Source organism: Mya arenaria, chromosome 12 (assembly GCF_026914265.1).
Source record: "Mya arenaria isolate MELC-2E11 chromosome 12, ASM2691426v1".
Classification (NCBI taxonomy): Eukaryota; Metazoa; Mollusca; class Bivalvia; order Myida; family Myidae; genus Mya; species Mya arenaria.
In genome coordinates this window covers 22,809,625-22,834,815 of record NC_069133.1, presented here as the reverse complement: position 1 = coordinate 22,834,815, position 25,191 = coordinate 22,809,625, and the positions used below count along the sequence as shown (strand labels likewise).

At 34.9% G+C, this 25,191-nt stretch overlaps 2 protein-coding genes across 4 annotated transcripts; both read left to right on the top strand.

The window, feature by feature from the left end:
• The first annotated feature begins 652 nt into the window (after positions 1 to 652).
• Positions 653 to 5,053, top strand: LOC128212365 (uncharacterized). Of its 2 annotated transcripts, none has more exons than XM_052917789.1 (5): positions 653 to 777; positions 2,160 to 2,241; positions 2,444 to 2,629; positions 3,287 to 3,464; positions 4,086 to 5,053. In XM_052917789.1, the coding sequence occupies exons 3-5, from the start codon at positions 2,563 to 2,565 to the stop codon at positions 4,231 to 4,233; spliced, it is 393 nt and encodes a 130-aa protein (XP_052773749.1). In that variant the 5' UTR covers positions 653 to 777; positions 2,160 to 2,241; positions 2,444 to 2,562; the 3' UTR covers positions 4,234 to 5,053. The 2 variants fall into 2 exon arrangements, with proteins under 2 accessions (XP_052773749.1, XP_052773748.1); XM_052917788.1 differs by having other exon boundaries at positions 654 to 930.
• Positions 5,054 to 6,320: 1,267 nt separating this feature from the next.
• Positions 6,321 to 17,885, top strand: LOC128212301 (uncharacterized). Of its 2 annotated transcripts, XR_008257421.1 has the most exons (5): positions 6,321 to 6,534; positions 12,750 to 12,810; positions 12,984 to 13,167; positions 14,795 to 14,972; positions 17,444 to 17,885. XR_008257421.1 is itself a non-coding variant. In XM_052917689.1 (4 exons), the coding sequence occupies exons 1-4, from the start codon at positions 6,436 to 6,438 to the stop codon at positions 17,589 to 17,591; spliced, it is 486 nt and encodes a 161-aa protein (XP_052773649.1). In that variant the 5' UTR covers positions 6,323 to 6,435; the 3' UTR covers positions 17,592 to 17,885. The 2 variants fall into 2 exon arrangements, 1 of the variants encoding a protein (XP_052773649.1); XM_052917689.1 differs by lacking the exon at positions 12,984 to 13,167 and having other exon boundaries at positions 6,323 to 6,534.
• Positions 17,886 to 25,191: the final 7,306 nt, after the last annotated feature.

The window sequence follows — 25,191 nt, the reverse complement described above, 5'->3', positions numbered from 1 at the left end:
CAAAACTATTGGCAACTATGAAATAAAGAAAATGCTAACAATAAAACTTGTATCATCGAGGATGGTTGTTTTGACTTTATAAATATACGATTGGATTGGACGGCTTAGTTTATAGAACGCGGATTTGTGCGAGGGTGCTACGTCGTTTTAAAGCAATGTGAAACTTGATCGGAAAGGAGCGGATGTGCATTCAAGTGTAAAGAAGGGTGCGTAAGTAATACTGAAACAAGAACGAGGTTATTAAGTGAAAACAATATCGCCATGCAAAATTTAACAGAGCGACGCCCCTGTAACCCTGTACAACTTAGTAGCTTGTGGCCACAGCTTAGTTTCTTGTGGCCATATTATAAATAAAGTGTTGCGGATCTCATCTCTTTGACTCCGTAGTTCGAAGCATTGTCACCCGCCACTTTGTGCTTCTTCAACCAGCCATGTGGCAGTCCTATAGCGCGTTCTTCGCATTTTTGTCCTTTCTCCGCTATAATCACGTCAAGGTGGCAGAACTCAGCCACCGTATAATAAAGCTAATAAAACAAAATTAAATCAAAACCACAATAGAGAATTACGTTATTCAACTCGTTAACAGATAAATTATGCGAAACGTGAATATGCAATGATTTATAGACTATATAACGTAGTTATCTAATGATTCACAAAGCAATTCGGACCAACTGCTCACACGTTACAGTGCATTATACTTAATTATAGTCATTGTTTTCAATATGAGTCAAGTACATACACTTACAACGAATAGTATTTTGAAAGCCGGATTTACATGTAAGCTCATTACTACGTTTTCATAAGCGCAAGCCATAATAATCAGAGTTCGTAATGTGGACGTATACGTTGATATTTGTGGGGCTTGTAAGAGTGGGGCATGGCCAAAGTTTGGAACCAAGCTCATGTACGTGGCACGAGACAAACATGAAGGTAAGGTGTAATTATTCCAATTCAAATAAAAGTAATATACTTTTTATCAACAGAGGGAGGAGACTTTGTTTATTTCGTCATTAATTACTTCCATCCACCAGGAGTACCAAATGCTGGAGTTTGGTGAACGTATTTATTATGGAGTGTGAATAACTATAGAACATTGATGCACGCGCGCGTTTTCCTTTTGGAATCGAGCCAAGGAAATATAAGATAGTTGACTTGATTATGAACAATAGTTCCATTGCTTAATGCGTGATTTGATAATTACTGTTGAATAAAAAAAAAACTTTTATTAAATGGTAGTCTAACATTGACCCTACGCAAGTCCACTCAATAGTCTAAGGTTTTATATCAACCGGTAAGAACTTACATCAAACAAGAGCGTCGCGGAGTAAACGATTTCGTAGTATGTTTTGTTGGTGTTGCTTGTTCCAGTCTAACAAAGACCTTAACTAAGAAAGTATTTAAGCCAGATTTTTATCCAAACATGAGTGTATTTAACTTCTTTTCCAAGTTAAAATATGTTTAAGTTTAGTCTAAGGTTTTTTTTTGGCTCGTCGATGCCGACATTGACAATGACACCAAGGCTATGGCAAGACTTGTTCACGAAAAAACGCCAAACACAAACCGATCCATTTAAGTATTAATAGATGCAGCTATTACCACAATTACTGAAATTATACACGATAGTGGAGCGCGGGTTTTGTCATTTTTACGCGAATGAAGCGACCGAGTGAAATTTAATAATTCGGGAAGCGAGGGTAGTTACTATACCATTTATTTCCTTGGACGTGTCTCCTCATAAGTCTGTATTTGAATGTCTCTGGAAGGGACTTTTATGCTAGAGACAGGTGACGACCGAGTTGCCGGTAATGGGTTAGTAATAGAGCGTCGAAGTCTAAAAATATAATTAAATTGACGTCACAAACTTAAAATAGATCCTTCTGCAATAACTCTGCAAAGGAATATTCTTCCTATTTAGCAGGCGAAATGACGTCATTGTGGTGATCTAATGGATTTGGTAATTGATTGACTATTTGTGGTTTGATGGTTATGGAAATTGATGAGCAATTTGTATTCTATTCCCGGTTGCGGCGCCTTATTTTTCTATGTATATTTCGTAAGATGTGTCTCCTTTGCATTTGCATATATATGGTTAACGTAAAATTCTGAAGATGTCCAATAACGTGCAATATGGGTTAATTGATACTTTATTTCTAACACAGGTAATTGAACGACTAGCCATCCTTGAAACTAAGCAGAAATACCTTGAAGAGATAATATCCAGACAACAACATTTCATCGACGGTAAACGTTACCTCCAACAACATTTTATTTAAATCACAGAAACAAAGCTTAATTAATTGCTATCAAAATGTGAAGATGAATTTATAACATTTAATTTTAAGTTCAAATGGACAGTGCATCTTTTTTTTACACTTTCGGGATGTGTTTAGTTTAGTGTGTAAGTGTCCATTAAAGTTAAAATGATATCTACTTTTCACACCAGATTTGATTAACATTGTTATGAAACAATGAGGCTCTTGGTCAGAGTGGAGCACATGCGCATTCAAGTGTAGTGGAAGTGACGAAGATAATGGGCGCACCCAAACCAGAACGAGGCTACTAATGCAAGACAATGTCGCCATGCAAAATGAAACTGAGCGACGGCCGTGTAACGCTGTTCAGTATGCAGGTGCGTAAACTTGAAGTATCATATCTGAAATCGAAGAAATAACTGTATCTCATTTAATAAATGTATATCACTGTCTTCATTAAATTCATTTTGTGAATTGGTGAACAATGTTTGTAACCAATGACATGACAATATTGTATATCAAGGCTTTTTATTGTTTACTGTTTGTGTTAAACTCACAATTTATATTTGTCTACCATTGAAGTTTTAGTCGTTTGCATTCAACCCATAAATGCTTAAAGCTGCACTCTCACAGATTGAACGTTTTGACAACTTTTTTTTATTTTTTTGTCTTGGAACATTTTTGTGAAAACCCATGGAAACGAATTATATAAGACTGCTGACAAAACATTAGATCGCAGATCTTAATGTTTAAGTTCAAAAATTGATGTTTTATGCGTTTTTCTTAAACCGTTAGTAACGGTTTAAGCCATAAAACATTAATTTCCGAACAGAAATATGAAAATCTACGTTCTGATTTTTGTCAGCAATTTTATCTCATTGGTTTGCAGATATTTACGCAAGAACTTGCGCTTTCCAAGACAAAAAAAAAAATAAAAAAAAGTTGTAAAAATGATAAATCCGCGAGAGTGCAGCTTTAAGCTACAATCAAGAGCAACATCATATGTAATTAATAAAATGTTTATAAATATTCAGGATGTGAGGCGTCTACCGGGCCGGACGACAAATACGGTGTTGCCTATGACTACCGTGACCAGATGGCTCAGTCCACGTGCACCGCGTTATTAGACACCGGCAGTACGCATGTGTACGCCGTTAGGCGCGCATGCTCCAACTTGACCGTGCCGTGTGCAGAAGTCTTCTCAAGTCTAAGGTACGTTTTCAGTTTCTAGTAATTCGTACATGCTTGATGGGAATGTTTTATTGTTAAAAAAGCTCAAACGGCAACTTTGGATTTCGGCTCAAAGGTAAAGGAAAGACATTTTTTTCCCCCAAAAGTTGTCAGTTTTTGAGCCACTCAGACTTCCTATCATCCCTAAAACATACAGCACGATATATGAATGTGTATAATAAAGTACTTCATTTAAGCAAGAGATAATAAAAAGTGTGTTCAAAGCCTAGAACTCAAACATGAAACCAAAGATTGGCTCGGAAAAAAGAGGAACTTTTCTTGGTCAAGCCTCATTTCGTTTGCCATGGAATTGAGTGAACACCTGCTTACAGCCTTGGATGGCCATGAAACAAGGCTGATAGAAAAGTAGGTTAAAAAGCGATGATATTATGACACACATTTTTATACGGAACAACACCAATAGTATTATATAATCAATATTATGTGTAATACCAAATATACATTCTTACCAGTAACACATATGTGATCAAACCAAAACGATGAGAAACGTGTGCCCTAAACGAGTATTTACAAACCATTCCTTAAGTTATGTATTTTGTATACAGTGTCCTTGAATAGCAATTTGTTTTTGTTTTGTTCCAGCTTAACTTGTTTCAACTCCTTACATGTGTACAATATCGGAACTCCGCTACCATGGGGCGTTACTGGAAAGCATAACGGCCGGATGTACCGTTACAACAGCTGTGCGGGATCATATTGTGGACCGAACTTCTGCTGCTGCCGCGAATAACCGAAACAGACTGGATCAATATTATAAAAAATATTTACTATAACCTATGAAGCATGCTTGTATAAAGATTATTTAACGACGCGGTCTATAATGATTTCCAGGTCCATATCAACAACATAGTTTACATCTTACAATTAAATAACTGTTTTACCATATGATTTTCTTCTGTATGATATTTGGTCATATCGGTCTTTGACCTTTTATAGATACATAATCAGTTATATTATTATATCATTGTTTTTGTAGCACATATAATGTAAACGGTTAAGAAGGGTGCAGCGGGCGGAGCGAGCAAGTTTTTCAAAGACACTAAAAGTTAACATATTATGCGGGATTGGTTGGCTGAGTGAGATGACGGTTTTTAATGACGTCATTAGCCTATCCATGGATGTCGGCTCCAGTCTCAGACTCAGTCTTGTAAGCCATAATGCACAGAAAAAATGTAACCCTGATTGTAGCTACCCAAGTTATTAAACTTGCGCGAGTTTATGGGACTGTCACAATTTGACTCCGCTCCGCTTAAAGTCCCTCCGAAAAGGCGATTACTTTTGTTAGTGGTGAAGCGGAACTTGCGAACCCTTGGTAAACATTTAAATGTATTACTACAATACTGCGGGACCAAAAACTGTCCTTGAGTATAACATTTTTTTCATCAGGCGGGGAACCAACTTTTGACGCCAAGTATTGAAACTGAACTTCATAAGCGTGATTCTTTTTGAAGGCCGATTGATTGAAAACATTCATGTGATGTATAAACTAGTATACAAGTTATTTTCTAAAGAATATATTTTTAAACAAGTCAAGCTCAGAAAATCAAATAATAAAATGTTTGGTTGTTTTAAATTAAACTATATATTCTTTTTCTGTTTTATATCCAATAGCAGCAATGCAATAGGGTTATTAGTACTGGTGTTGTATTCTGCAAAAGTCCATGAGAGCAAATGACTACCTCCCGTATGAAGTTGTAGTACTAAGAACTGTGTTATATACTTGTTATAATGTTTAAAATCACTTAAAAATTCTTTATTTAAAAAATCATTTAAAAGCACTTTTTTGTTTAATGACGTCATTTGACATCGAGCAATGGTACTAGTTATGACGTGACGTATACAGGATTCAAAACTGCAGAATCGAATTAGGTTGAATACGGACAAAAGTATTTAATGTTTGTATTGCTTACAGATTCATGAAGCCAATATAATAATGCTAGTTATCCTAAAAAAATACATCACGAAAATGCCCTTTTCTGGTGGTATCATGCTAATTTTTGCGAAAATACAACAAGAATTGGGAGTGAAGCGAAAATACACTATGTGATGGGCGAAATTCAAAATTATATTGTATTTTCGCTCAGCCACATGGCACATTTTCATCCCGCGAATTGGCGCATTTTCACCCCACCCCTTGCCGCAGCTTTTTGGATTCACACCATGTCGCTTTCAAGCAGAACGCTATCAAGATTGATCTTACCGCTGTATTTTCATGCCTACAAGAAGGTAAAAATGTTTCGGCCAAGTGGCGGGGGAAAACTTGGCGCATGTTCCCCCGCCATGTGCGCCCTTTCGTCGCCAAAATGTATATACACATCGAATTCGCAGAAATCAACCATCCCGTGACAATGTTTTATAACTTATACCACAACATTTATTGAAAACGTACAGTTGAAAAATATCGACTCGTAAATTGATGAATTATGCTGCATGTGAACATGCAATGAATATTGATACCACGCTCCATTACGTACTTCTCTTGTGTTTCAAAATGTTGTTCTGAGCATCTTCAGCGCTCTTTCAATCACCAATCGCATTTTCATGCTTACCGAAGGGGAAATGCGCTTTAAGGCAGGGTGCAAAGGCGCAAATAGCGGGGCAAAAATGTGCGAAAATAAGAAATGGCAGAAATTATACACCATATTTTACAGCTATTAAACAAAATTAAGTTTATAACCACACATATAATAACAATTGCTTTTTAGTAAACATTGAATGATGGATAGGCTGTATAACGTAGTTCTCTTTTGTTTTGCAATGCAGTTCGGAACATCTGCCCATGCGTAAAAGTGCATTATACTAAACAGAAGCCGTAATTTTACACATGAGTAAAATAAATGCGCTAACCACAGGAATTATAATGAAAGCCGGATATACATGTGCGCTCATCCTTTCGTTATAATAACGCATATAATAAGTATCAGAGTTTGTTATGTGGACGTATACGCTCACAGTCGTAGGGCTTTTAAAGGTCGGGTTTTGCCAAAGTTTGGAGCCGAGCCCGTGTACGTTGCATGAGACAAATTTAAAGGTAAGTTATTACTACTTAAAATAGTGTTATACCTCTATCCCTAGAGGGGTATGGATTCACTTCTATCATTCCGTATATATGTCTGGAGTTAGAAATAAAATAAATTTGCTGAAACTTGGTATCTTTTAGTGGCCAATTATTGCGATCTACGGTAAATGGAGTACGCGATCAGTCTACAGGCTGAGCAAACCAGCTCAAAATTTTGTAGATTGCAAACATTGAACATCAACTGATTTATTGTTCGTATTTATTTAATCCGCTTACTCCGTCCCTTTCGACTTGTTCGCTCCCGTTTATGGAAGGTGTAGTCTCGTGGCAAACAAATGGTCTAAAAGGGATGATAATTGAAATAATGCATGACATGTTTAAAGACAATATTTGTCAATTTTATATTATACATATATCCTAAAGGATCTTAAATAGACAAGGAATTCAGATTGTATACCAAATAAATTGACGGTTAAAAACAAAAGCAGCAATCTAAATGGCACACAAAGGCATATTTAAAAAAAATAAGAGAACCTGAACGACTTGCGATAAGTTAGTGCATTTACACTTGTTTTCTCAAGTATGCTACTGTTTCTGAAATAGTAGTTTTAGATTTAGCAGAGACAAGTTCTTGAACAAAATCTTGAACTTAAACAGGATAATGAATACACTTTTCAACGAGTACATAGTTGCTTCTAAAAGGTTTAAGGCAATTGAAGTTCAGTAGCGTTGTATGCCTACCAAATATACCTTAACTACTAGCATATACATACAGTGATAACATATTTTCTTCTATTATTTCTCTGTCTCGCTCTCTTTCGTGTATCTTTCTTCTACCGTTAAGTTTATGCTATTCTGTAACTTTATACGTGTTGCACTGTATTAAATGCATTCTTTTGTGTGCGCATGCATAAAAGATCACACCATTACTTTTCAATCCAGACATTATAATGACAAATTGATACGAGGGCCGGTTTCCAATGTTGTTTACAACTTGTGGCCCAACCCAATTGTATATCAATGCATTATTATTTGTTGCAAGAATAACCATATACTGTTCATATACAATAAAATATGATTAAACTAGTGATTAACTCATATGTGTTCTAAATTTATTAAACAATACGAGATTCCGTCGCTTTAAAGTTTAAGTGAATGACGTGTGAGAAACTTGTCTTGATTTGACGAAGCAAAGTCTGTCAGTTAATGCAATCTGGCACAGCACTAGACAGAAAATAGACGCATAGTTTTGCGTTTTGCAAGAATAAATGGACTGACGCTATCGTCAGAATCTATCTACATGATATTAAACTACAGACACATCCGTCTGTCAATGACCCTTATATGAGTGCGAAAATCAACGGCGTTTGTACAACTATAGAATATTGATCCACGCAAGCGTTTCGTTGGATCGAGGAAATGATATAGAGGGATTGTTTCAGTGTAAGATAGCAATATAATTCACCGAGTGAGCATTTTATAAGTGGCTTTGCCACGAGTGAAAAATATACTATTATATTGAAATTTTATGCTAAAACCGTTATATCTGTTGCTTATAGTTCATCGAAAGCAATAATTAACTGATTATTAATTGGTAACTACTGAAAGCGACATCATTGATTTTTCTTCCCAGGGCTGAGTGCGATGACTTTTAATTGTTTAAATTAAAACGGGCAAAACAAGTGAAACTGTGAAATATCATTTCGATGAACTCACTGTTTCAAATGATGAATTTACTAGGATATGATTCAATGTTGTTTTTCATTTTACCACCGTAAAGCATAAAATTAAGGCAACAATTATTCTGACTTAACTACCTGCATGTTCCGTGATTTTACACTCCCTTTTGATATATTCCTTCTATTTTAACACCAGTGTAGTGGTTGTGTGTCAACGACCACCCAACCTAAGAGTTCGATTGTTTATTTTATAATGATGTCTAAGAAACCTAAAACATATAATAAAACATATAAAAATATATGCTAATCATATTACTAAGTTATACACAAAATACAATGACAATGGGCAGTGATCGGCATATATCAACGGAGACTTCGCGGTCTAATACATAAAGCATTCTAAGACATATGAATAACAAATTTACCAAGCACATCTAAATAATATTTACATAAACAAAACTTCATTATAACTGCTCAAAGATAAGAGCGAATATGCTTATGAAATAAATCAATAAGTAACAAATGTTACAAATGTGGTCGATGACTTGTGTCGTTGACGATTCAGAGCAGAAAGATTTCTTTGTATATGTTAATAAGGGCGTGTGCAATGAAGCGGGAAAATGGGAGAATGGCATTATCATCCAATCAATCACTCTCATAAATATAGATTTACTCGCATAACCAGTATTTACGCTCTGAAAAACTGGACATCGACGGACGTTGACGGACATTTACGCATATAGGACAATAACAACGTAGCACGACATTAAACACAACGAGACAACAAAACACAAACAATACAAGACAATTTACGATACGGAACCATAACAAACATTAAAAACGGATAAAATACGGAAATATGCACCTTGCTACATAAATAAAAATTCAATAGATATTGTAATTGTCAAAGAGCAAAGGCTTTGACAATACCTCAACTTTTGTTCTCCGAAAAGGCGAGCTTAAGCTTCACACAATTATATTCTTTACTTTATATACGAGCGTGGATAATTGTAGTTTGTCTTTATGTGACACTTTAACCATAATTGTAATATTCGTAAAAATGTAAATGAATTTAACACAGTCATGAAAAATCACATTTAACATATTGCGCAATGATAATTTTTTAAATGAAAACTTAATTCCATTTTGTTGTAGTAATTTGGCACTTACAAGAACGTAAAATAATCTCTGTTCTTCCAAATTAGACGCATGAATAAAGAGAAGAGCAACTGGTACGAACTTTAGTGTGTAGGATATTCGCAGGTTTATTTTTGTATCAATAGCTTCTTTAAAATGCTTTAATGTCGCCAATTGGTCCTCAACCTCTGGTTTGACAAATTTATATGTCAGGGGGAGTTAGAAAATCAGTATATTTTTTACATTTGCCTTCCCAATTCTGTGCAGCGTTTAAGCTCTGTTTTCCCTTAATACATACCACGTTTTACATTAAATGCCAACGAGTATGATTTGCACTTGTCTTCTTAGTTTTCGCTTGTATTGTTGTTCAATTGTGGATTGTTCAGCATATCTTGTTATCTGATGATGTTTACCGAAATCCCTGCCCCGATTCATATCCATCAAGCTCATCGGAGTTTAGATCATTTATGTCAAAGCTCCTCTTGTCACAACATCACGTTATATTCATCTATTACAATGTCGAAATTCTGCAAAACAAGGTAGAAGTACTTTTTTCTGAACTGAATGGAGTTGATACCATAGCTTTTTCTGAAACATGGCTTAATCTTTTGCGAATATATATCGTTCACTCGATATCACAAGATCAAGAGACGTGATAGACCAGGAGACAGTCATGGTGGTGTTTGTATTTTAATCAAGGATAGTATCCACTTCTCTCGCCGTCCAAACGTAGAAGTCCAGTATCTAGAATGTCTTTGGGTCGAAAATACCATGAAGAGTCGTAAGCGCAGACTTCTTGGGACATGTTTTTCGACTCAACTCAGCTCAACTTTATTCAGTACATAAAGGCATCAAGCCAAAAATACATAATATTATATATACACCATTTATTACAATACAGTGGTGTCATTGCTTAAAACAAATTGTATACAAATTTCAATATTAATCCGCCTTTTTTAACAAGTAAAATATAAATATTGTCACTTGTCTAAGAACAAAACTATTATTTGACTGTAGGAGTCTGTAAAAGGCATGTAGGTCATATAGACCCCTGTACCAGCTATATAAAAACTGATTTTTCTTACAGTAGAGAACCTCGGGCTTATGAAAAACGCATGGAATCTATCTTCTTACATCTGTTCTCGTTGATTAAGCAGGACGCACATATTCTGTCATTTATTTCTATGTTCTTATTCGCAAGCGTAAACGTTCCTATGAAATAGCAAAGAGTCATTCAACTGAACTTTGGGATAAGTTCCAAAGGTTTCGAAACGAAACAACAATAGCCAACCGGGACGCAAAGGAGCCGTGCTATTCTTTTTTAAAGTATTTTGTTAATCCTCATTACCCTCATTATAATCCACGTATTAAAGTTGTTTAAGTGATCCCTAACGGAGAACTCTGTGTATCTGAGGTTGGTAAAGCGTATATCCTCAACACCTATTTTAAAATCAGTCTTTATTAAACGATAGTGGTCATGTCGTTCACCCGGCTAACAGCGTTTGCAGTAATCACAATATTGAGTATTGTATTGCTATCAAGTGAAGTCACTTACATTTTAACTTCACTCCCCATTTAAAAAAGCCTCAAGTCTTAATGGCATAAGTAACCGAATCCTCAAAGAATGTTCGCACTCCTTAGCCCGCCCGCTGCGTTCCATTTTTAATACGTTTCATTCTTTTGGTAAGTTCACAAAACAGTGGATAGATGCCAATGTACGTGCTTTTTTTAAAAACGAGAGATCCGATACCTCCTGTTAACTATCATCCTATATCTCTACTTAGTACAATAAAAAATGTACTTTAACGGGCAGTACGTTAACACCATTTTACCCATTTTCGTGACATAAAATCTTTTAACCCATTTCACTCATGCTCGTGACCTGGTGAATTTAATGTTAATTAATTGACTTTCCTTTAAACCCTTTCTGAAAGGCGTTAGATGATAGTATTGAAGTTTGAACAGTATTTTTATATCAGTAAGGCGTTCGCTTAAGTTTGTCACAAGGGTTTGCTTGTGAAGCTATAACATGGAGGAACATAAGTCAATGACAACTTACTCGCGTAGTTTTGTGATTTTGACAGTAATCGTAGTCAACGTGTAGTTCTCTATGGCCTCCGTTTTAGTTGGGTCCTACCTGAGGCAGATGTATCATAAGGTCTTTTCGTGGCCCCCTCTGTAATTCATAAATGGCATCGTTGTCAGCATTGGAAGTAACGTTAGGCTATTTGCAGACGATACAAGTACAAGTATTAACATGATCGCTTACGAGCTCTAACGTGCCACTGAAACAATCCAGAGGGACATTGATAGCATAAGTATCTAGGCCGTTCACTGGTTAGTAACATTTCACCCTGCAAAATATATGTCAAGTTTATTCTCCCGAAAACAACAACCTCGTGTCTATCCATAGTTATCTATGTATGGTGAATACTTTTCAGAAACTAATTAGCACCAACATATTTGTGTGGTATTTTTGTGACTGTAAATGACATGAACATTTTTAGTACATTTAAAGTAAAGCCCTCTAACGAATATGCATAATGCGAATACCTGAATTACTCACTACGCAATGCATTTCATACAAGAACACTTTTGACACGTAGTAGAGTTTTCTTTTCCTTATTCCCGTTTCCTTCTTTCTTCTATACGCGCAGGGAATAAATATCCACAAAAAAGTGCGGGATAGGCTTTCTACCTGTCAACCTTCATTCTGCCCCACGTTTGCAAATATTGCACACTCGACTGCGTACGCAGTATTGTGCCCTTAACTAACACCTGTTTTGCAAAAACATTATAAAATATGCTCCTTGCGCCACACTTCTACCTGCACTGTCCCTTGTACACGAATATTGGATAAACTCTAATTCGTTATATGTCTAGAATCACAGAAATGAACATGATCCCACCCTTAACAACGAGAGCAACTCCAAAATATTCAGCATTGTACACTACTTCTTGAAAGACTCCAAACGATTCTGATCATGCCATGTCTCCTAACTTGACGAAGTTCCACCAAAGGATATTTGTACCCAGCCATCATCAATCTAACTATCATCAATCTTACATGCATTCTCACTCTCTCTGTTTTCACCCATGTTTTCATTGTCCATTCGTTCTCTTTATTTGTTTTTTTATAAATCATCATGTTTATACACATAAACACGCGCAATATTTAGTTTTGTATGTATAAACAAATTTTCATAAACACTATATATACATGTATAGCCTTCTCATTATTAAGCAAAACGTGTCATTTAATTCCCATGGAGAAAAACTATGATTTCGTTTCAATCAGATTTAGTATATCATTTGTAAATGTTGTTAATGTATTCAATGTGAACGTTGATTAATATATGTATATCTACATGTTTAATATAATATGTTTAAACTAACGTTATTTTAACGCAGATGGTTGAACGACTAGCTGTCCTTGAAACGAAGATGTCTAGACAACAAGATATAATCAATGGTAAACTTTACTTGCAATACGTCTTTAACAGTAACAAAGATACTTTCATTTCTTTTAATATGTCAAAACACATTATTTTTATTTATTTTTTTCACATTGACAGAACATCTTTAACTACACTTTTCAATGTAAAGGGTGACGCCTTTGAAGTTAATATCTACGTTTTACACCAGATTTGGTTAACATTGTTGTAAGGCAATGGGGATCTTGGTCGGAGTGGGGCGCATGCGCATTCAAGTGTAGTAGGTGACGTAGATAATGGACGCACCCAAACCAGAACGAGGCTTTTAGTGGAAGACAATATCGTCTTGCAAAATGAAACCGAGCGACGGCCGTGTAACGCTGTTTTATATATAGGTTCGTAAGATTACAGGTTTAATATACTTAACCAAAGACAAAAGTGAACCTATTTTAAAATTGTTTTGCCTCCGTCGAATAATGTTTGATGAATATTGTATTGAACAGCGAAATAATAATATAATACCAACTCATATTGTCTGTGCAAGTTTTCAACTATAAGGTGGGTTTCACTTTTTTTTAGATTCTTTTAACTTACACATTTCATGTATGATTTTAATAAGATTGAACCTAGAGTTGAAATTTATGCGTGGACAACTATGGTTCATTAATGCAATCTAAGTGCTAAAAGAGCGGAGAATCGATACATATTCAGTTTATAGTGTTTTTCCAAATTTATCTAGACAAATACGCACATGCGTTCACATGATGTAATAAAGAAACATGTTCCAAAACACAATGCATTCATATAAGCAACTGAACAAAATATAAATATAGCAACTCATGCGACAAAACGATATCGCATGAATATAATTTCATTTAGGCGTGAAGTAGTTAATGTTGACAATATTACCCGTAATACAATAAATATACCTCTCTCCATTATATTGCTTTATACACTATATGACAAAGTTCACGTTTATAATAACATTTTGCGTTTTATAAGTAATGCAATACCTTTAGGTATTCACTGTGGTATCATAATGTGTTTTCAAGTATTGCGTTCATAGATCTCTATTCAATTGACAGTCAAGAATTAAATGAAGTTCATCGTCTGATAAATTACATTCAAGACATTTTAGATCACAGTGTGGTATTGCTACTGGTTTATGCTATCTACCGGTTTCTATGTGCAGATACCTTAATACTCGACAAAGCAATCCTATATTTTGCTATGTTAACATCTGACAAATAAGATTGAACATGCAAACATGTATGATCTAACTCTTGTGGACTCACTTAACTCGAATATCTGCGTTTGTATAAATATATCAGTTATTCGTTGTTTAACTGAAGACATAAACTAATTACTTTTTCTAACACTTTGGTGCATCCTCACATGATTAAAGCCTAAAGATTAGAGTGAATGACTCACCAAATATACCCTTGATTTGAACTTTAAATTTTCATCTATATTACAATACATTTGATCATTTTTTACATTTTTATCCAATGTCTTATTACACTTAAATACTGTTTAATTAACAATGCTGTTCTTTCTCACTCTCAATATAGAAAGTTGTTCCGAGTCTGTCTTCTAACACAAAATATATCCTGACAAACATTCAGATGTACTCCTTCTTATTGTTTACTGTTCTGTAATACCCATACTTTTGAACCGTAACTTAAAATTTGAAAATTCAGTTTAAGATTAAATCTGAGCTTAATGACAAAGAAGGATATTCAGTAAGAAATCTATTCAGTTTAAAATTTGCTTGTAGAGCGTGTCCTGATAATGTATTAAACGTGGTAGAAAATGGGGAACCCCATGGTGTAAAAAATACACACATAAGTAAATTTATTTTCTATTTCCAACTCATGACCATTATAAAAAAAATCTTAAATTTCTTCTCAATTTTTGTCCTTTTTAAAAAATCAAAACTTTTGTTTTAAAAGAATTTACACTAAACATGTATCTATCGTAATAATCTTCTTATAATAATTATATAAAAATGCTAATATTCAGGTTGTGAGACGTCGACTGGTCCGGACGACCAGTACGGTATTGCTTATGACTACCGTGACCAGATGGCTCAGGCGACATGCACCGCGCTATTGGACACCACCAGTGCGCATGTGTATGCCGTCAGACGCACCTGCTCCAACTTGACCGTGCCGTGTGCAGAAGTCTGTTCAAGTCTAAGGTACGTTTTCAGTATCAGGTTTTGTTTTATTTTTAATTGTTTTGTATAATTGTACAGAAATCACAAAAGGCTTTTTTATTCGGCTCAAAGGTAAAAGTAAGACAAGGTATATTACTTCAAAAAGTGGTTGCCCTTTTGCAAGCCTCTAATATGTCTTTTTCGCCGACAAAACATTATGCATGATACATTCATCGCTATTAAACAATGCCTCCCTTGATTGAACTCCTTTCCCCCTTGACAACAACCTCCCATAAAAGAAGACCAATTGCAGACCTGAAGCTTTGATACAAGACTAGTAGGATTGCAAAAATGCTTTTGATACAAGGGCCATTCAGTATATAGGCTGGAGTTGTTATATAACAATGCCTTGTTCGACATTTCTCATAAGTATTCCATTAAAAGGCTAGCTGAGTACTAACTAGAGGGTTGTTGTTTTTTATAAAACGTCTTATCAAATATATCACCTATAAAAGTCCCTTGCACTTCTAGGTCTACAACTAGAATCAAAACATGACAACAAAGTTTATCACGTAAGGAAGTGAAACTGTTCTTGGTCAAGCCTTATTTTGTTTTTCATATATTATAAGTGTACACTTGCACTCACACTTGTTTGACTTTGCGACTTTCCTTAAAAAAGGGAGTTAAAAAGCGACGATATAGAGGATATTTTCTTATTATTATATGCTTCTGTAATGAAATAAAAATTATTTTTCCACAAAATGTTTACATCAACTCCCCCCCCCCCCCTTTAAAACTTTTTGTTTTAATGTTATGCTAACAAAATAGTGCAACTCTTGAATAAAACTATTCAAATATGATGTAACTTATCGCTTAACACAAATTCATTATTTCAAATTAAGCATTTTCATTTATCTTTTATAAATAAATTACAAAATACAAGACATTAAAATCAAACAACCATATGTGGCGTAGTTATTTGAAAAAACACGAGATCGCAGGTGCTCTTTTTATCATTGAGAATATTCTAATCACACAAACCACAGTACACGCCATGTTTGCAAGTATCGAGAGAACACGTGTACCCGAAATGATAGCACAATGGATTTAACATGGAACTACGTACTGGAAAACACTAGATACACTTGAAAGCTTTTAGCTGTGTATGTAGAGCTTGAATCATTCACTGTCACTTTTTGAGATAAGTCTAATCACCTGTCGCGTCAAGCCCGAGCAAAATGTCGCCTCCGGATAGTCCACCTAAATGGCCGTCATCGAGTCTTTTGACGATTTTGTTTTACTATGGCAGACTCGTGATACATAAGAAATGTCAAAATAATAAAAAGTATCCCTGATCGCTCATTATTGTAGCTAGCCTCCGGACAGCTATGAACCTCCTGACCGGTACGCGTGCCAAAGTATGAGCAACATCGAATAAACAAGGGTTCTTGTAAATGAAACACCTAAAGTGTCGGCTGCACCTTTTTTTAGTTTTTCTGTTCATTAAAAGTACATCTGTTGTTGTTGTTTTCAGCTGTTTTGGGTTTGCTACCGAAACACTGCCTTTAAAAAACATCTATAGCCTTCGCAAACTCAATATCATTAATATGGGACATTTTGGAATTGGTTTGTCGAAGGTTGCGATCAATGGGCATAATGAGCCCATGTTTATACTCACTACCATCGTTGTTTCAAAGAAAAGCATACATGCCAAATTCAAAACTTCAGGTCAAAGCAGTTCAATTTATGCGGAGAAGAAGCTAGTTTCAAGTTATTTTTCGTTTTATTTTTGGTGTAAACATTTATCTTTTGTCTGGAAGTTATCCAAGTCAAGAATCATAAACTTGCGGCCACAATCTGTGTGATGAAATTCAATTTAGATGGTCTAAGTGATGCGTCTAACACTCTTGGTGATACTGTAGATGATTATGTTGCTGTAGTATTTTCATTTGTTTCGAAATCACTTACATCAAATACATTTCTATAAAGAAGATGCAAATCATTTCCATTTAATTAATCCATTTCTGGTTTTGACTTTTGACATACGAACTTAAATTATAAAAAGGTACATGTATGTAAGGGAGTTAAATTTACGCAGTTTTCTCTTTATTTCATTGCAAAGGGAGAAAAATGCAACATTTTGTAATAAATGTTGAATGCCATTGGAATTAATCGGCACATACTTTGAAAGGAGTACAAGTGGGGTAAAAACTTGGTTCCAACAATCGAAAATGTGATAAATACTTGAAACAGTGAAACTATCAAGATATACTTTAATGATAAATCTCTATAAACCACCTCAAAGCATGTGCTAAATTATGATACTCATTTTATTGTAAAACAAACATCAGTAGTCAATATCATATATGAAGCAAAACTTTTACACCTTCGACATCAAAACCAAAGAGTTCAGATACGTAAGTGGTTAACGAGTGTTTTTTAACCATTGTTACAGCAAGATTGTTTTGTAAACAGTGTTCTTGAAAAACAATATGAACTCTTTTTTGTTCCAGCTTGACTTGTTTTAACTCTCTACATGTGTACACTCCCCAAACTTCGCTACCATGGGGCGTTACTGGACAGCAAAGTGCACATACTTATCGGTACAACGGCTGCGAAGGATCCTTCTGTGGACCGAACTTCTGCTGCTGCCGCTCGTAACTGAATAGGACTGCATCAATTTTATACAGTTTTTTACTTATTATCGTCCATATCATGATCAGCATATTTGACAACTAATTAATTATTAATTATTTGTAAAACCTGCTTAATTATATAATTATTGTATGTACGATACTTGTTGACATGAGTTATTTTGACTAATCAATGTATTTCTCATAATCTTTAAGATTTAACTTACTGTGTTCGCGTTTATTTTACAACGCCTTTTGCATCATCACGGGCATCCGCCTTGTTATGTTATGGCTCATAATGCGAATACAGAATCTAACCCTTTTTAGAACTTCCGTTGTTATTTAACGTTCGACATTGTATGACACCGCCTCATGGGACGGACGTCCTTTACTGACGACGATTGCTATTGTTAATGCGAGGCGGGGAACGAGCCCTTGGACAAACAGTCAAGTGCCTAACCAATAGACCACGGATCCATCAACTATCTTAGTCAGTTTGTTATGTGTTTTCAACAGGCGGATTATCAAATGATGACGTAATGTCTGTTCAGTTTCAAAACTGAAATTCTTTAAGATTTGTTTAAAGCATGCCATTTATAGAAGAACGAACGTTCTGCAAAAAGAGTCATGTGATATAACTACGTGAACGTCTACATTCCTTTCTAAAGATAATATAATTAGGCAAGTCATTCTCAATAAATCAATGAATGAAACATAGAGTTTATGTTTATGTTTAAAATGTTGGCTATTGAGCTTGTTTCTGTATTTTTTCATATACATACTTTTCTGAATTAGATCTATATGATTATAGAGCGAAGGTCTATAACTTTGCTAAAGTCGTCGTTGTTAACTCTCAAATCGTTACTGCCAAGGAAGGTTAATGGATACACTTGTGATCTATTGTATTTCTAACAGAATTTGAGACAAGTGTGTTAGCTCATCATCAAAGCTATCGTTATCCACGCTGTTACATTTTAAAGGACTAGACACCAGATGATAAAATTACATAAAAGAAAGTTGTCATAATATTACGTAAAATTTAAATCGTTGTGTAAAACGCATTGATGTATCACGTCGCTAACAACACATATATCTTTTGTAGTTTTTGCGTATTCTTCCATTTCGAACTTAACTGTTAACAAAAGCATCACAATATGTATTTTTACTAATTATTTGATAATCACATGCTTAAATTGTAAACGGGTAAACTCAGCTTAGACAGCGACAAAATATTATTTTTAATCATTGTAAGTGATGTATTATCGGCCTCATACTAGATTATTATTTAGAATTCTAGGCTTGAGTTGTTAAAAAAAAGTATTTGTCGATTTTGGAACCAGTTAGTGTCTAACCCCTTTAAAATTTCTAAACAATCAGACCTATGTATAAACTTCCCTTTTATATTTGTTCTGAGTTTTGATACGGAAGAGGATATTCTGAAAAAAAAAATCCACGACAATGGATTACGAACCCAGGATAAAAAATCCTCCCTACAAACCACTTTATTATACACATTACTCTTTTAAATTACTCAAAAACACATCGAATATTTAATTTCACCTTTATGACACACATTTTGGTTTTATAACGTCATTTTAACATGGTCTCATGATAAATGTTATGATTGTACATTAGCAAGGTAGATAATTATTATAATGTATTCTGATACGCATGCAATGCTTGCAGATTTATAGTGTGTATGTATTAAAGCAAGTGTTCTCCCACCGAAGATAAGTAAATCCAAATACGTGGTCATGCTGGAAATCCTAACCTTGGCCGAGGGCAAGGATAAAAATGTACCCGTATGTAAAACATAAATTAAAATATAGTTTTACAATAGTTTGTTTAACAGGGAATCAAAAAGGATCACCCATGGCCGCTCGCTCAAACCCCGTTTCTGCAAAACACCCGACGCTCGGGTTGGGATGAACCTATATTACACGCTCGGCTTTGGAAAATACTTATAATCTCACGTTAATGCCGTTTTCTAGTGGTATCATATTAATTTATAAATATACCGCAACTGGGCGTCGAAAAGCAATATTAAAATGCGGTGCATTTTCGCTCCGCCAATTGGTGGATCTTTGCCCTGCCATGTCGTGGATGTTCGCATATACCCTCTTTTGCCGCCATACACGTCGTCAATGGCAGAAATCAGCCACCTCATATTGCAGCTTTAACTACGAAATAAAGTCTTATACCACAATTGAAAATAACATTATTCAACTCGTTAATTATTTAGTTATGCTTAAAGTGAGCATGCAATGATTGATAAGATGCGTTGTTTACTACTTTTGTGTTTCAAAATGCTGATCAGAGAACCTGCTTAGACATTGAAGTGTTCTTATACTTAACTGTTTTAAGGATGAGTAAAGTACATGCACTTACCACGGGACTTGTTTTTAAAGCCGGATATACATGATATATAATAAAACATATCAAAGTATATGCTAATCATATTACTAATTCATACACAAAATGCAATGACAATGGGCAGTGATCGGCATATATCAACGGAGACTTCGCGGTCTAATACATAAAGCATTCTAAGACAAATGAATAACAAATTTACCAAGCACATCTAAATAATTATTACATAAACAAAACTTCATTATAACTGCTCAAAGATAAGAGCGAATATGCTTATGAAATAAATCAATAAGTAACTAATGTTACAAATGTAGTCGATGTCTTGCCTCGTTGACGATTCAAAGTAGCATGATTTCTTTGTATATGTTAATAAGGGCGTGTGCAATGAAGCGGGAAAATGGGAGAATGGCATTATCATCCAATCAATCACTCTCATAAATATAGATTTACTCGCATGGCCAGTATTTACGCTCTGACAAACTGGACATCGACGGACATTGACGGACAGTTACGCATACAGGACAATAACAACGTAGCACGACACTAAACACGACGAATCAACTAATACACAAACAATACAAGACAATTTACGATACGGAACCATACCAAACATAAAAAACGGATAAAATACGGAAATATGCACCTTGCTACATAAATAAAAAATCAATAGAAATTGTAAATGTCAAGAGCAAAGGCTTTGACAATACCTCAACTTTTTTTCTCCGAAAAGACGAGCTTAAGCTACACGCAATTGTATTCTTTACTTTATATACGAGCGTGGATAATTTGCAGTTCGTCTTTATGTGACACTTTAACCATAATTGTAATATTCGTAAAAATGTAAATGAATTTAACACAGTCATGACAAATCACATTTAACACATTGCGCAATGATATTTTTTAAAATGAAAACTTAATTCCATTTTGTTGTAGTAATTTCGACACTTACAAGAACGTAAAATAATCTCTGTTCTTCCAAATAAGACGCATGAACAAAGAGAAGAGCAACTGGTACGAACTTTAGTGTGTAGGATACTCGCATAATATTACAAGAACAGTTATAAATGTATTGTAATAAGTAGTGTTACTCTTTTCTATTTTCAGAACGTGCTCGCTCTTATATTATATGGATTACGTTTATTGGAACTACATGTTTATGATAACTGAAACGGTGCAATAAAGATTCAAACGAAACCGTGCCTTTCTAACATTCTCATAAGAACTATTTCATTGGCGTGAAAAGTTTAGACTGGTAATACAATCACGGTAGAACGTTGTAGCAGCCACTTGAACGTCGTAGCAGCCTCGAGAACTTTGTGGCAGCTACGGGAGAACGGGAGTCGAGCGCTATACCCGGTCCCAAATACACAAATCATGCACAAAACCTTATGGCTCCCTCGAGGTCATAATTTCATATTTTAGCCCAAACGCATGCTCCAAAATAAACAAACGATTGATATGTATTTTCGCAAGTTGTAAAAATTGCGATGACAGTTAAACGGAAATTTGATAAGGTGTGATAAATCGTTTATCACTGTTTACGCATGGCCAATGACAGTTGATAAGGGCATTTGAGAAGACAGTTATGTGTTTAAACACAATCTGACTTACGCTTTAATATGTATTGTCATATTTAAATGTTGCTTGTTTAGAAAATGTGCTTTTTGTAAAATATAGACATAACTATTTATTCATTTATATTTTTTTTTCTACATTTCGTATACGACAACCTTTGAACTTATGAGCGATTTCCACTATGCAACACATATTCGGTGTCGTAGTAAACACTCGGTTTGACGTCTTCAAACTTAACATACACTGACAAATAGTTCATTACAGACTGGAAAATTGAAACTCGGGTCGTTCGAAACATTGGTTCCCTCGAGGTTTCAGCTCGGACCCAGGCGTCCTCGAGCGATCACAGATTTACTGTATTATCTTCAGAAACCATTGACACGATTTCAAATCCATTCACAGAAATGTTAAAAAGATGACCATATATCAAATAATTTTACCCATTGTGATTAAAAAAACCTGGTCACCAGGGGCAGGGCTAGTCTTCACAATTTGTCTATTTGGAAAGCTTTGCAAATCTCCTCTTCAGAAACCGTTTGCCCGATTTCGGAATATTTTCGCACAAATGTTCCATCTGTGTTTCATTGAAAGTATTATTATAGTTTATTTGCTTTTTATGTCTGTTTAATTGATTTACTGTTTTACAATCATTGAGATATCAAACTTGATGAGTTTATTGACATTAATGAGCTATTTTGTGACAAGTTATATAACTCCAAATTAACAAGAGCTAAGGCCCTTTGTACTTTTATAAGAAATACATTTTTTCTTTTTTTTTATAATCCCGTTTAAAGTACATGCCATATTATAGTTTCACCTGCGGCGAACGAGTGTGCGGGCGTTTGGTCGGTATCCAGTATGTTGGCCGATCAATTACTTTAAGATAGTTTGACCTGAGCGATATAGAGCCAGCTTGACCCTTTTGTTTTTCATTTTGTTACATGTAAATTCCTCGACTAATGGAATTAGTTTTAATGTATCCAGCACAAAAGTGTTCAAAACACAGTATTTAAAAAGGATTATGTCTAGTAATACGTACTCGAATGCATTTAATGCATAAATTTCTTTCTAATATGAACAAATAAACAAAAACGATCCAGCGATATCCTGCAAATTATTTGGTAGAACATGCATACCATCAAATAGTCCTTTACAAGCTCATACACAATCATGTCATGTGTATCCATACATTCATGTATCCGCCATATCTTAAACATGAACATTACTTTCTAAGATTATTGCTTATTCAACACGTATTCATAACGGTCTGGTAAAAACAAACTATGTTTTAGTTTTCATTAATCTGATTATTTATATACATATATAAATATATATATACAGGGACAATTCAAATTATTTAAACTTTTCACTCTAACCTCGAAGAATCAGTCGCATTAATTATCATCTTGTTCTTTAATGTCCGGTTTAATGGATTGATTATAATTATGATCACTATTTCAAACTCAATCACAATCTGGAAGTGCTACACACTCAAGAGTCATTGATGTTTGTGGATCGGAAGAGTTACACGACCCAATTGCTATGGGATGATGTTTCATTAAACAGATTGCCTTCAACTCTCCGATGCATGCATTGTGTGTCGTCTTGCATTCCCCAGAATTCTTCGAGAACACTGTAACGTTTTCCTTTGATGTAATGTACAGATTTTGTTGGTCGAACACCATCTGATCAGGGACAAAACTGGCATCATTGCACGCGATTTTCCATCCAAACTTGTTTTTTGCAAACAAAAAGCATTTTATTGTCTTGTGTGATTTATTTAGTATGTATACACAATTTCTTTCAAAGTCATACTGTGTTATATACTCATCAGGGCTGCACGTATGCCGTACTGAATACACTTGGAATTTACGGATGACATAGTACCTTTCATTGTCTGTGGTGGTTATTAGAATCAATAAGACCTCATCTCTCTCAATCCAGTGTAAAACAAATTGTTTGCAATTGATATCATATGCAAATCCAAGCGCATGAAACATTTTCGAAACAGGTATGAAAAAGTCCATATCCAGTGTCGCTGTGTGTTTGTTTTCGACACAGAAGATTCGAATCGTAAAGTCATTACAATTCAATATCGCAAAGGAGTTTTGTTCATACTGTGTGATTTTTAGTGGAACTTTTGAAAGTGTGTGTTTAATTATGATTTCTCCTGAAAAATTACAAACAATAAGTCCATGTGTGTATTGATCAAACAATACAAGCTCATTATGATCCGTTACTAAAACGTGAGTAAATGACGCTGTGGAAAGTTTGGCTTTTTCAGATCTCTCATGAATAACAATTTGATTGTTTTCCAACCCAACCAAACCAGAGAAAGAAGGGAACCCTACTTCCTTGTTGGGAGCTTCTTGAGTTTTTGAAATGTCTTTTTCCCAAGAACTAGTGCAGTTTTGCCATTCCTTTTTATTTTTTTCTGACTCTAGAATTGATCTATTCTTATTATGATTTTCTTTTCCATTCGATGGCACTGTCATAACATATACGTCTTCTTCGGCATTTAAATCAGTCGTTTCTTCAGATTCTAGGTTATATTCAAAAGGTTCTCTTTCAAATTGTTTCTTTGTTTGAACATCTTTAATATCTAGCATATTGTCTGGATCGAGTATTTCCACAGTTCCTAATTCATTTGTGTCTGAATAGGATAAAAAAAGTGTTTTAGTATATTTACTCAATACTGTATCGTCTTTCATAATCACAATATTTTCTAACTTGTCTTTTAAGCTTAAAACCTCTGATTGCTTTATGTTACCATCTTCCGCAGAGAAACACTTAGTAACTACAGAAATGACATTTTCTAAATCTAGAATCTTTTCCATTACATCATCATCCGTGACAACCAAAAGCTTAGATTTATCGTTAAGATCCCTAATCGTGTTCGCTTCATGTTCTTGCACTTTCAGAATCAATTCCTAAGCGTGGTATTTGATTTTACTTTTCAATGTATCAGCGAGGCATTTCTTAATTTTCAACACCTCAATCAATTGATTTTCACTCGACGATAGCTTGTTTATACGTTTCAACTTACATTCCGATTGTTTCTTGTTAATTAAACAATCAACACAGAGAAGTTCTTGATGTACAAGATAGATGGGGACGGCTGTTGCCGGTATTTCATGTTGTCTATCGCATAATTGTTCATCTTTCATTTCACATGACATTTTCATCCACTGTTAAAACGTCCAATCAGTTTAACGACGAAACCGACATTCTTCTTTTGTTCTGTTGAATTTAAGAAAAAGAACTGATTTGTCAAATAAACATGACATGAACACACAGTAACACTGTATATCGGTTCATTCATTTAAGATAAGAATCATTTTGGGTATCATTTCGTTGTCAAGTTGACTAGAATTGCACGAAGTGCTCAAGGTGAGCTATTGTGATCGCCCTGTGTCCGTCGTCCGTCGTAGTCTTCCGTCGTCGTCCGTCGTCCGTCGTCAACAAGTTGACTGTTAACACTCTAGAGGTCACAATTTAGGCACAATCTTAATGAAACTTGGTCAGAATTTTACACCCAATAAAATCTTGGAGGAGTTCGATATTGGGTCATCCGGAGTTAAAACTAGGTCACCAGGTCAAATTAAAGGAAAAGTTTGTTAACACTATAGAGGTAACATTTATGATTGTATCTTCATACAACTTGGTCAGAATGTTAATATTAA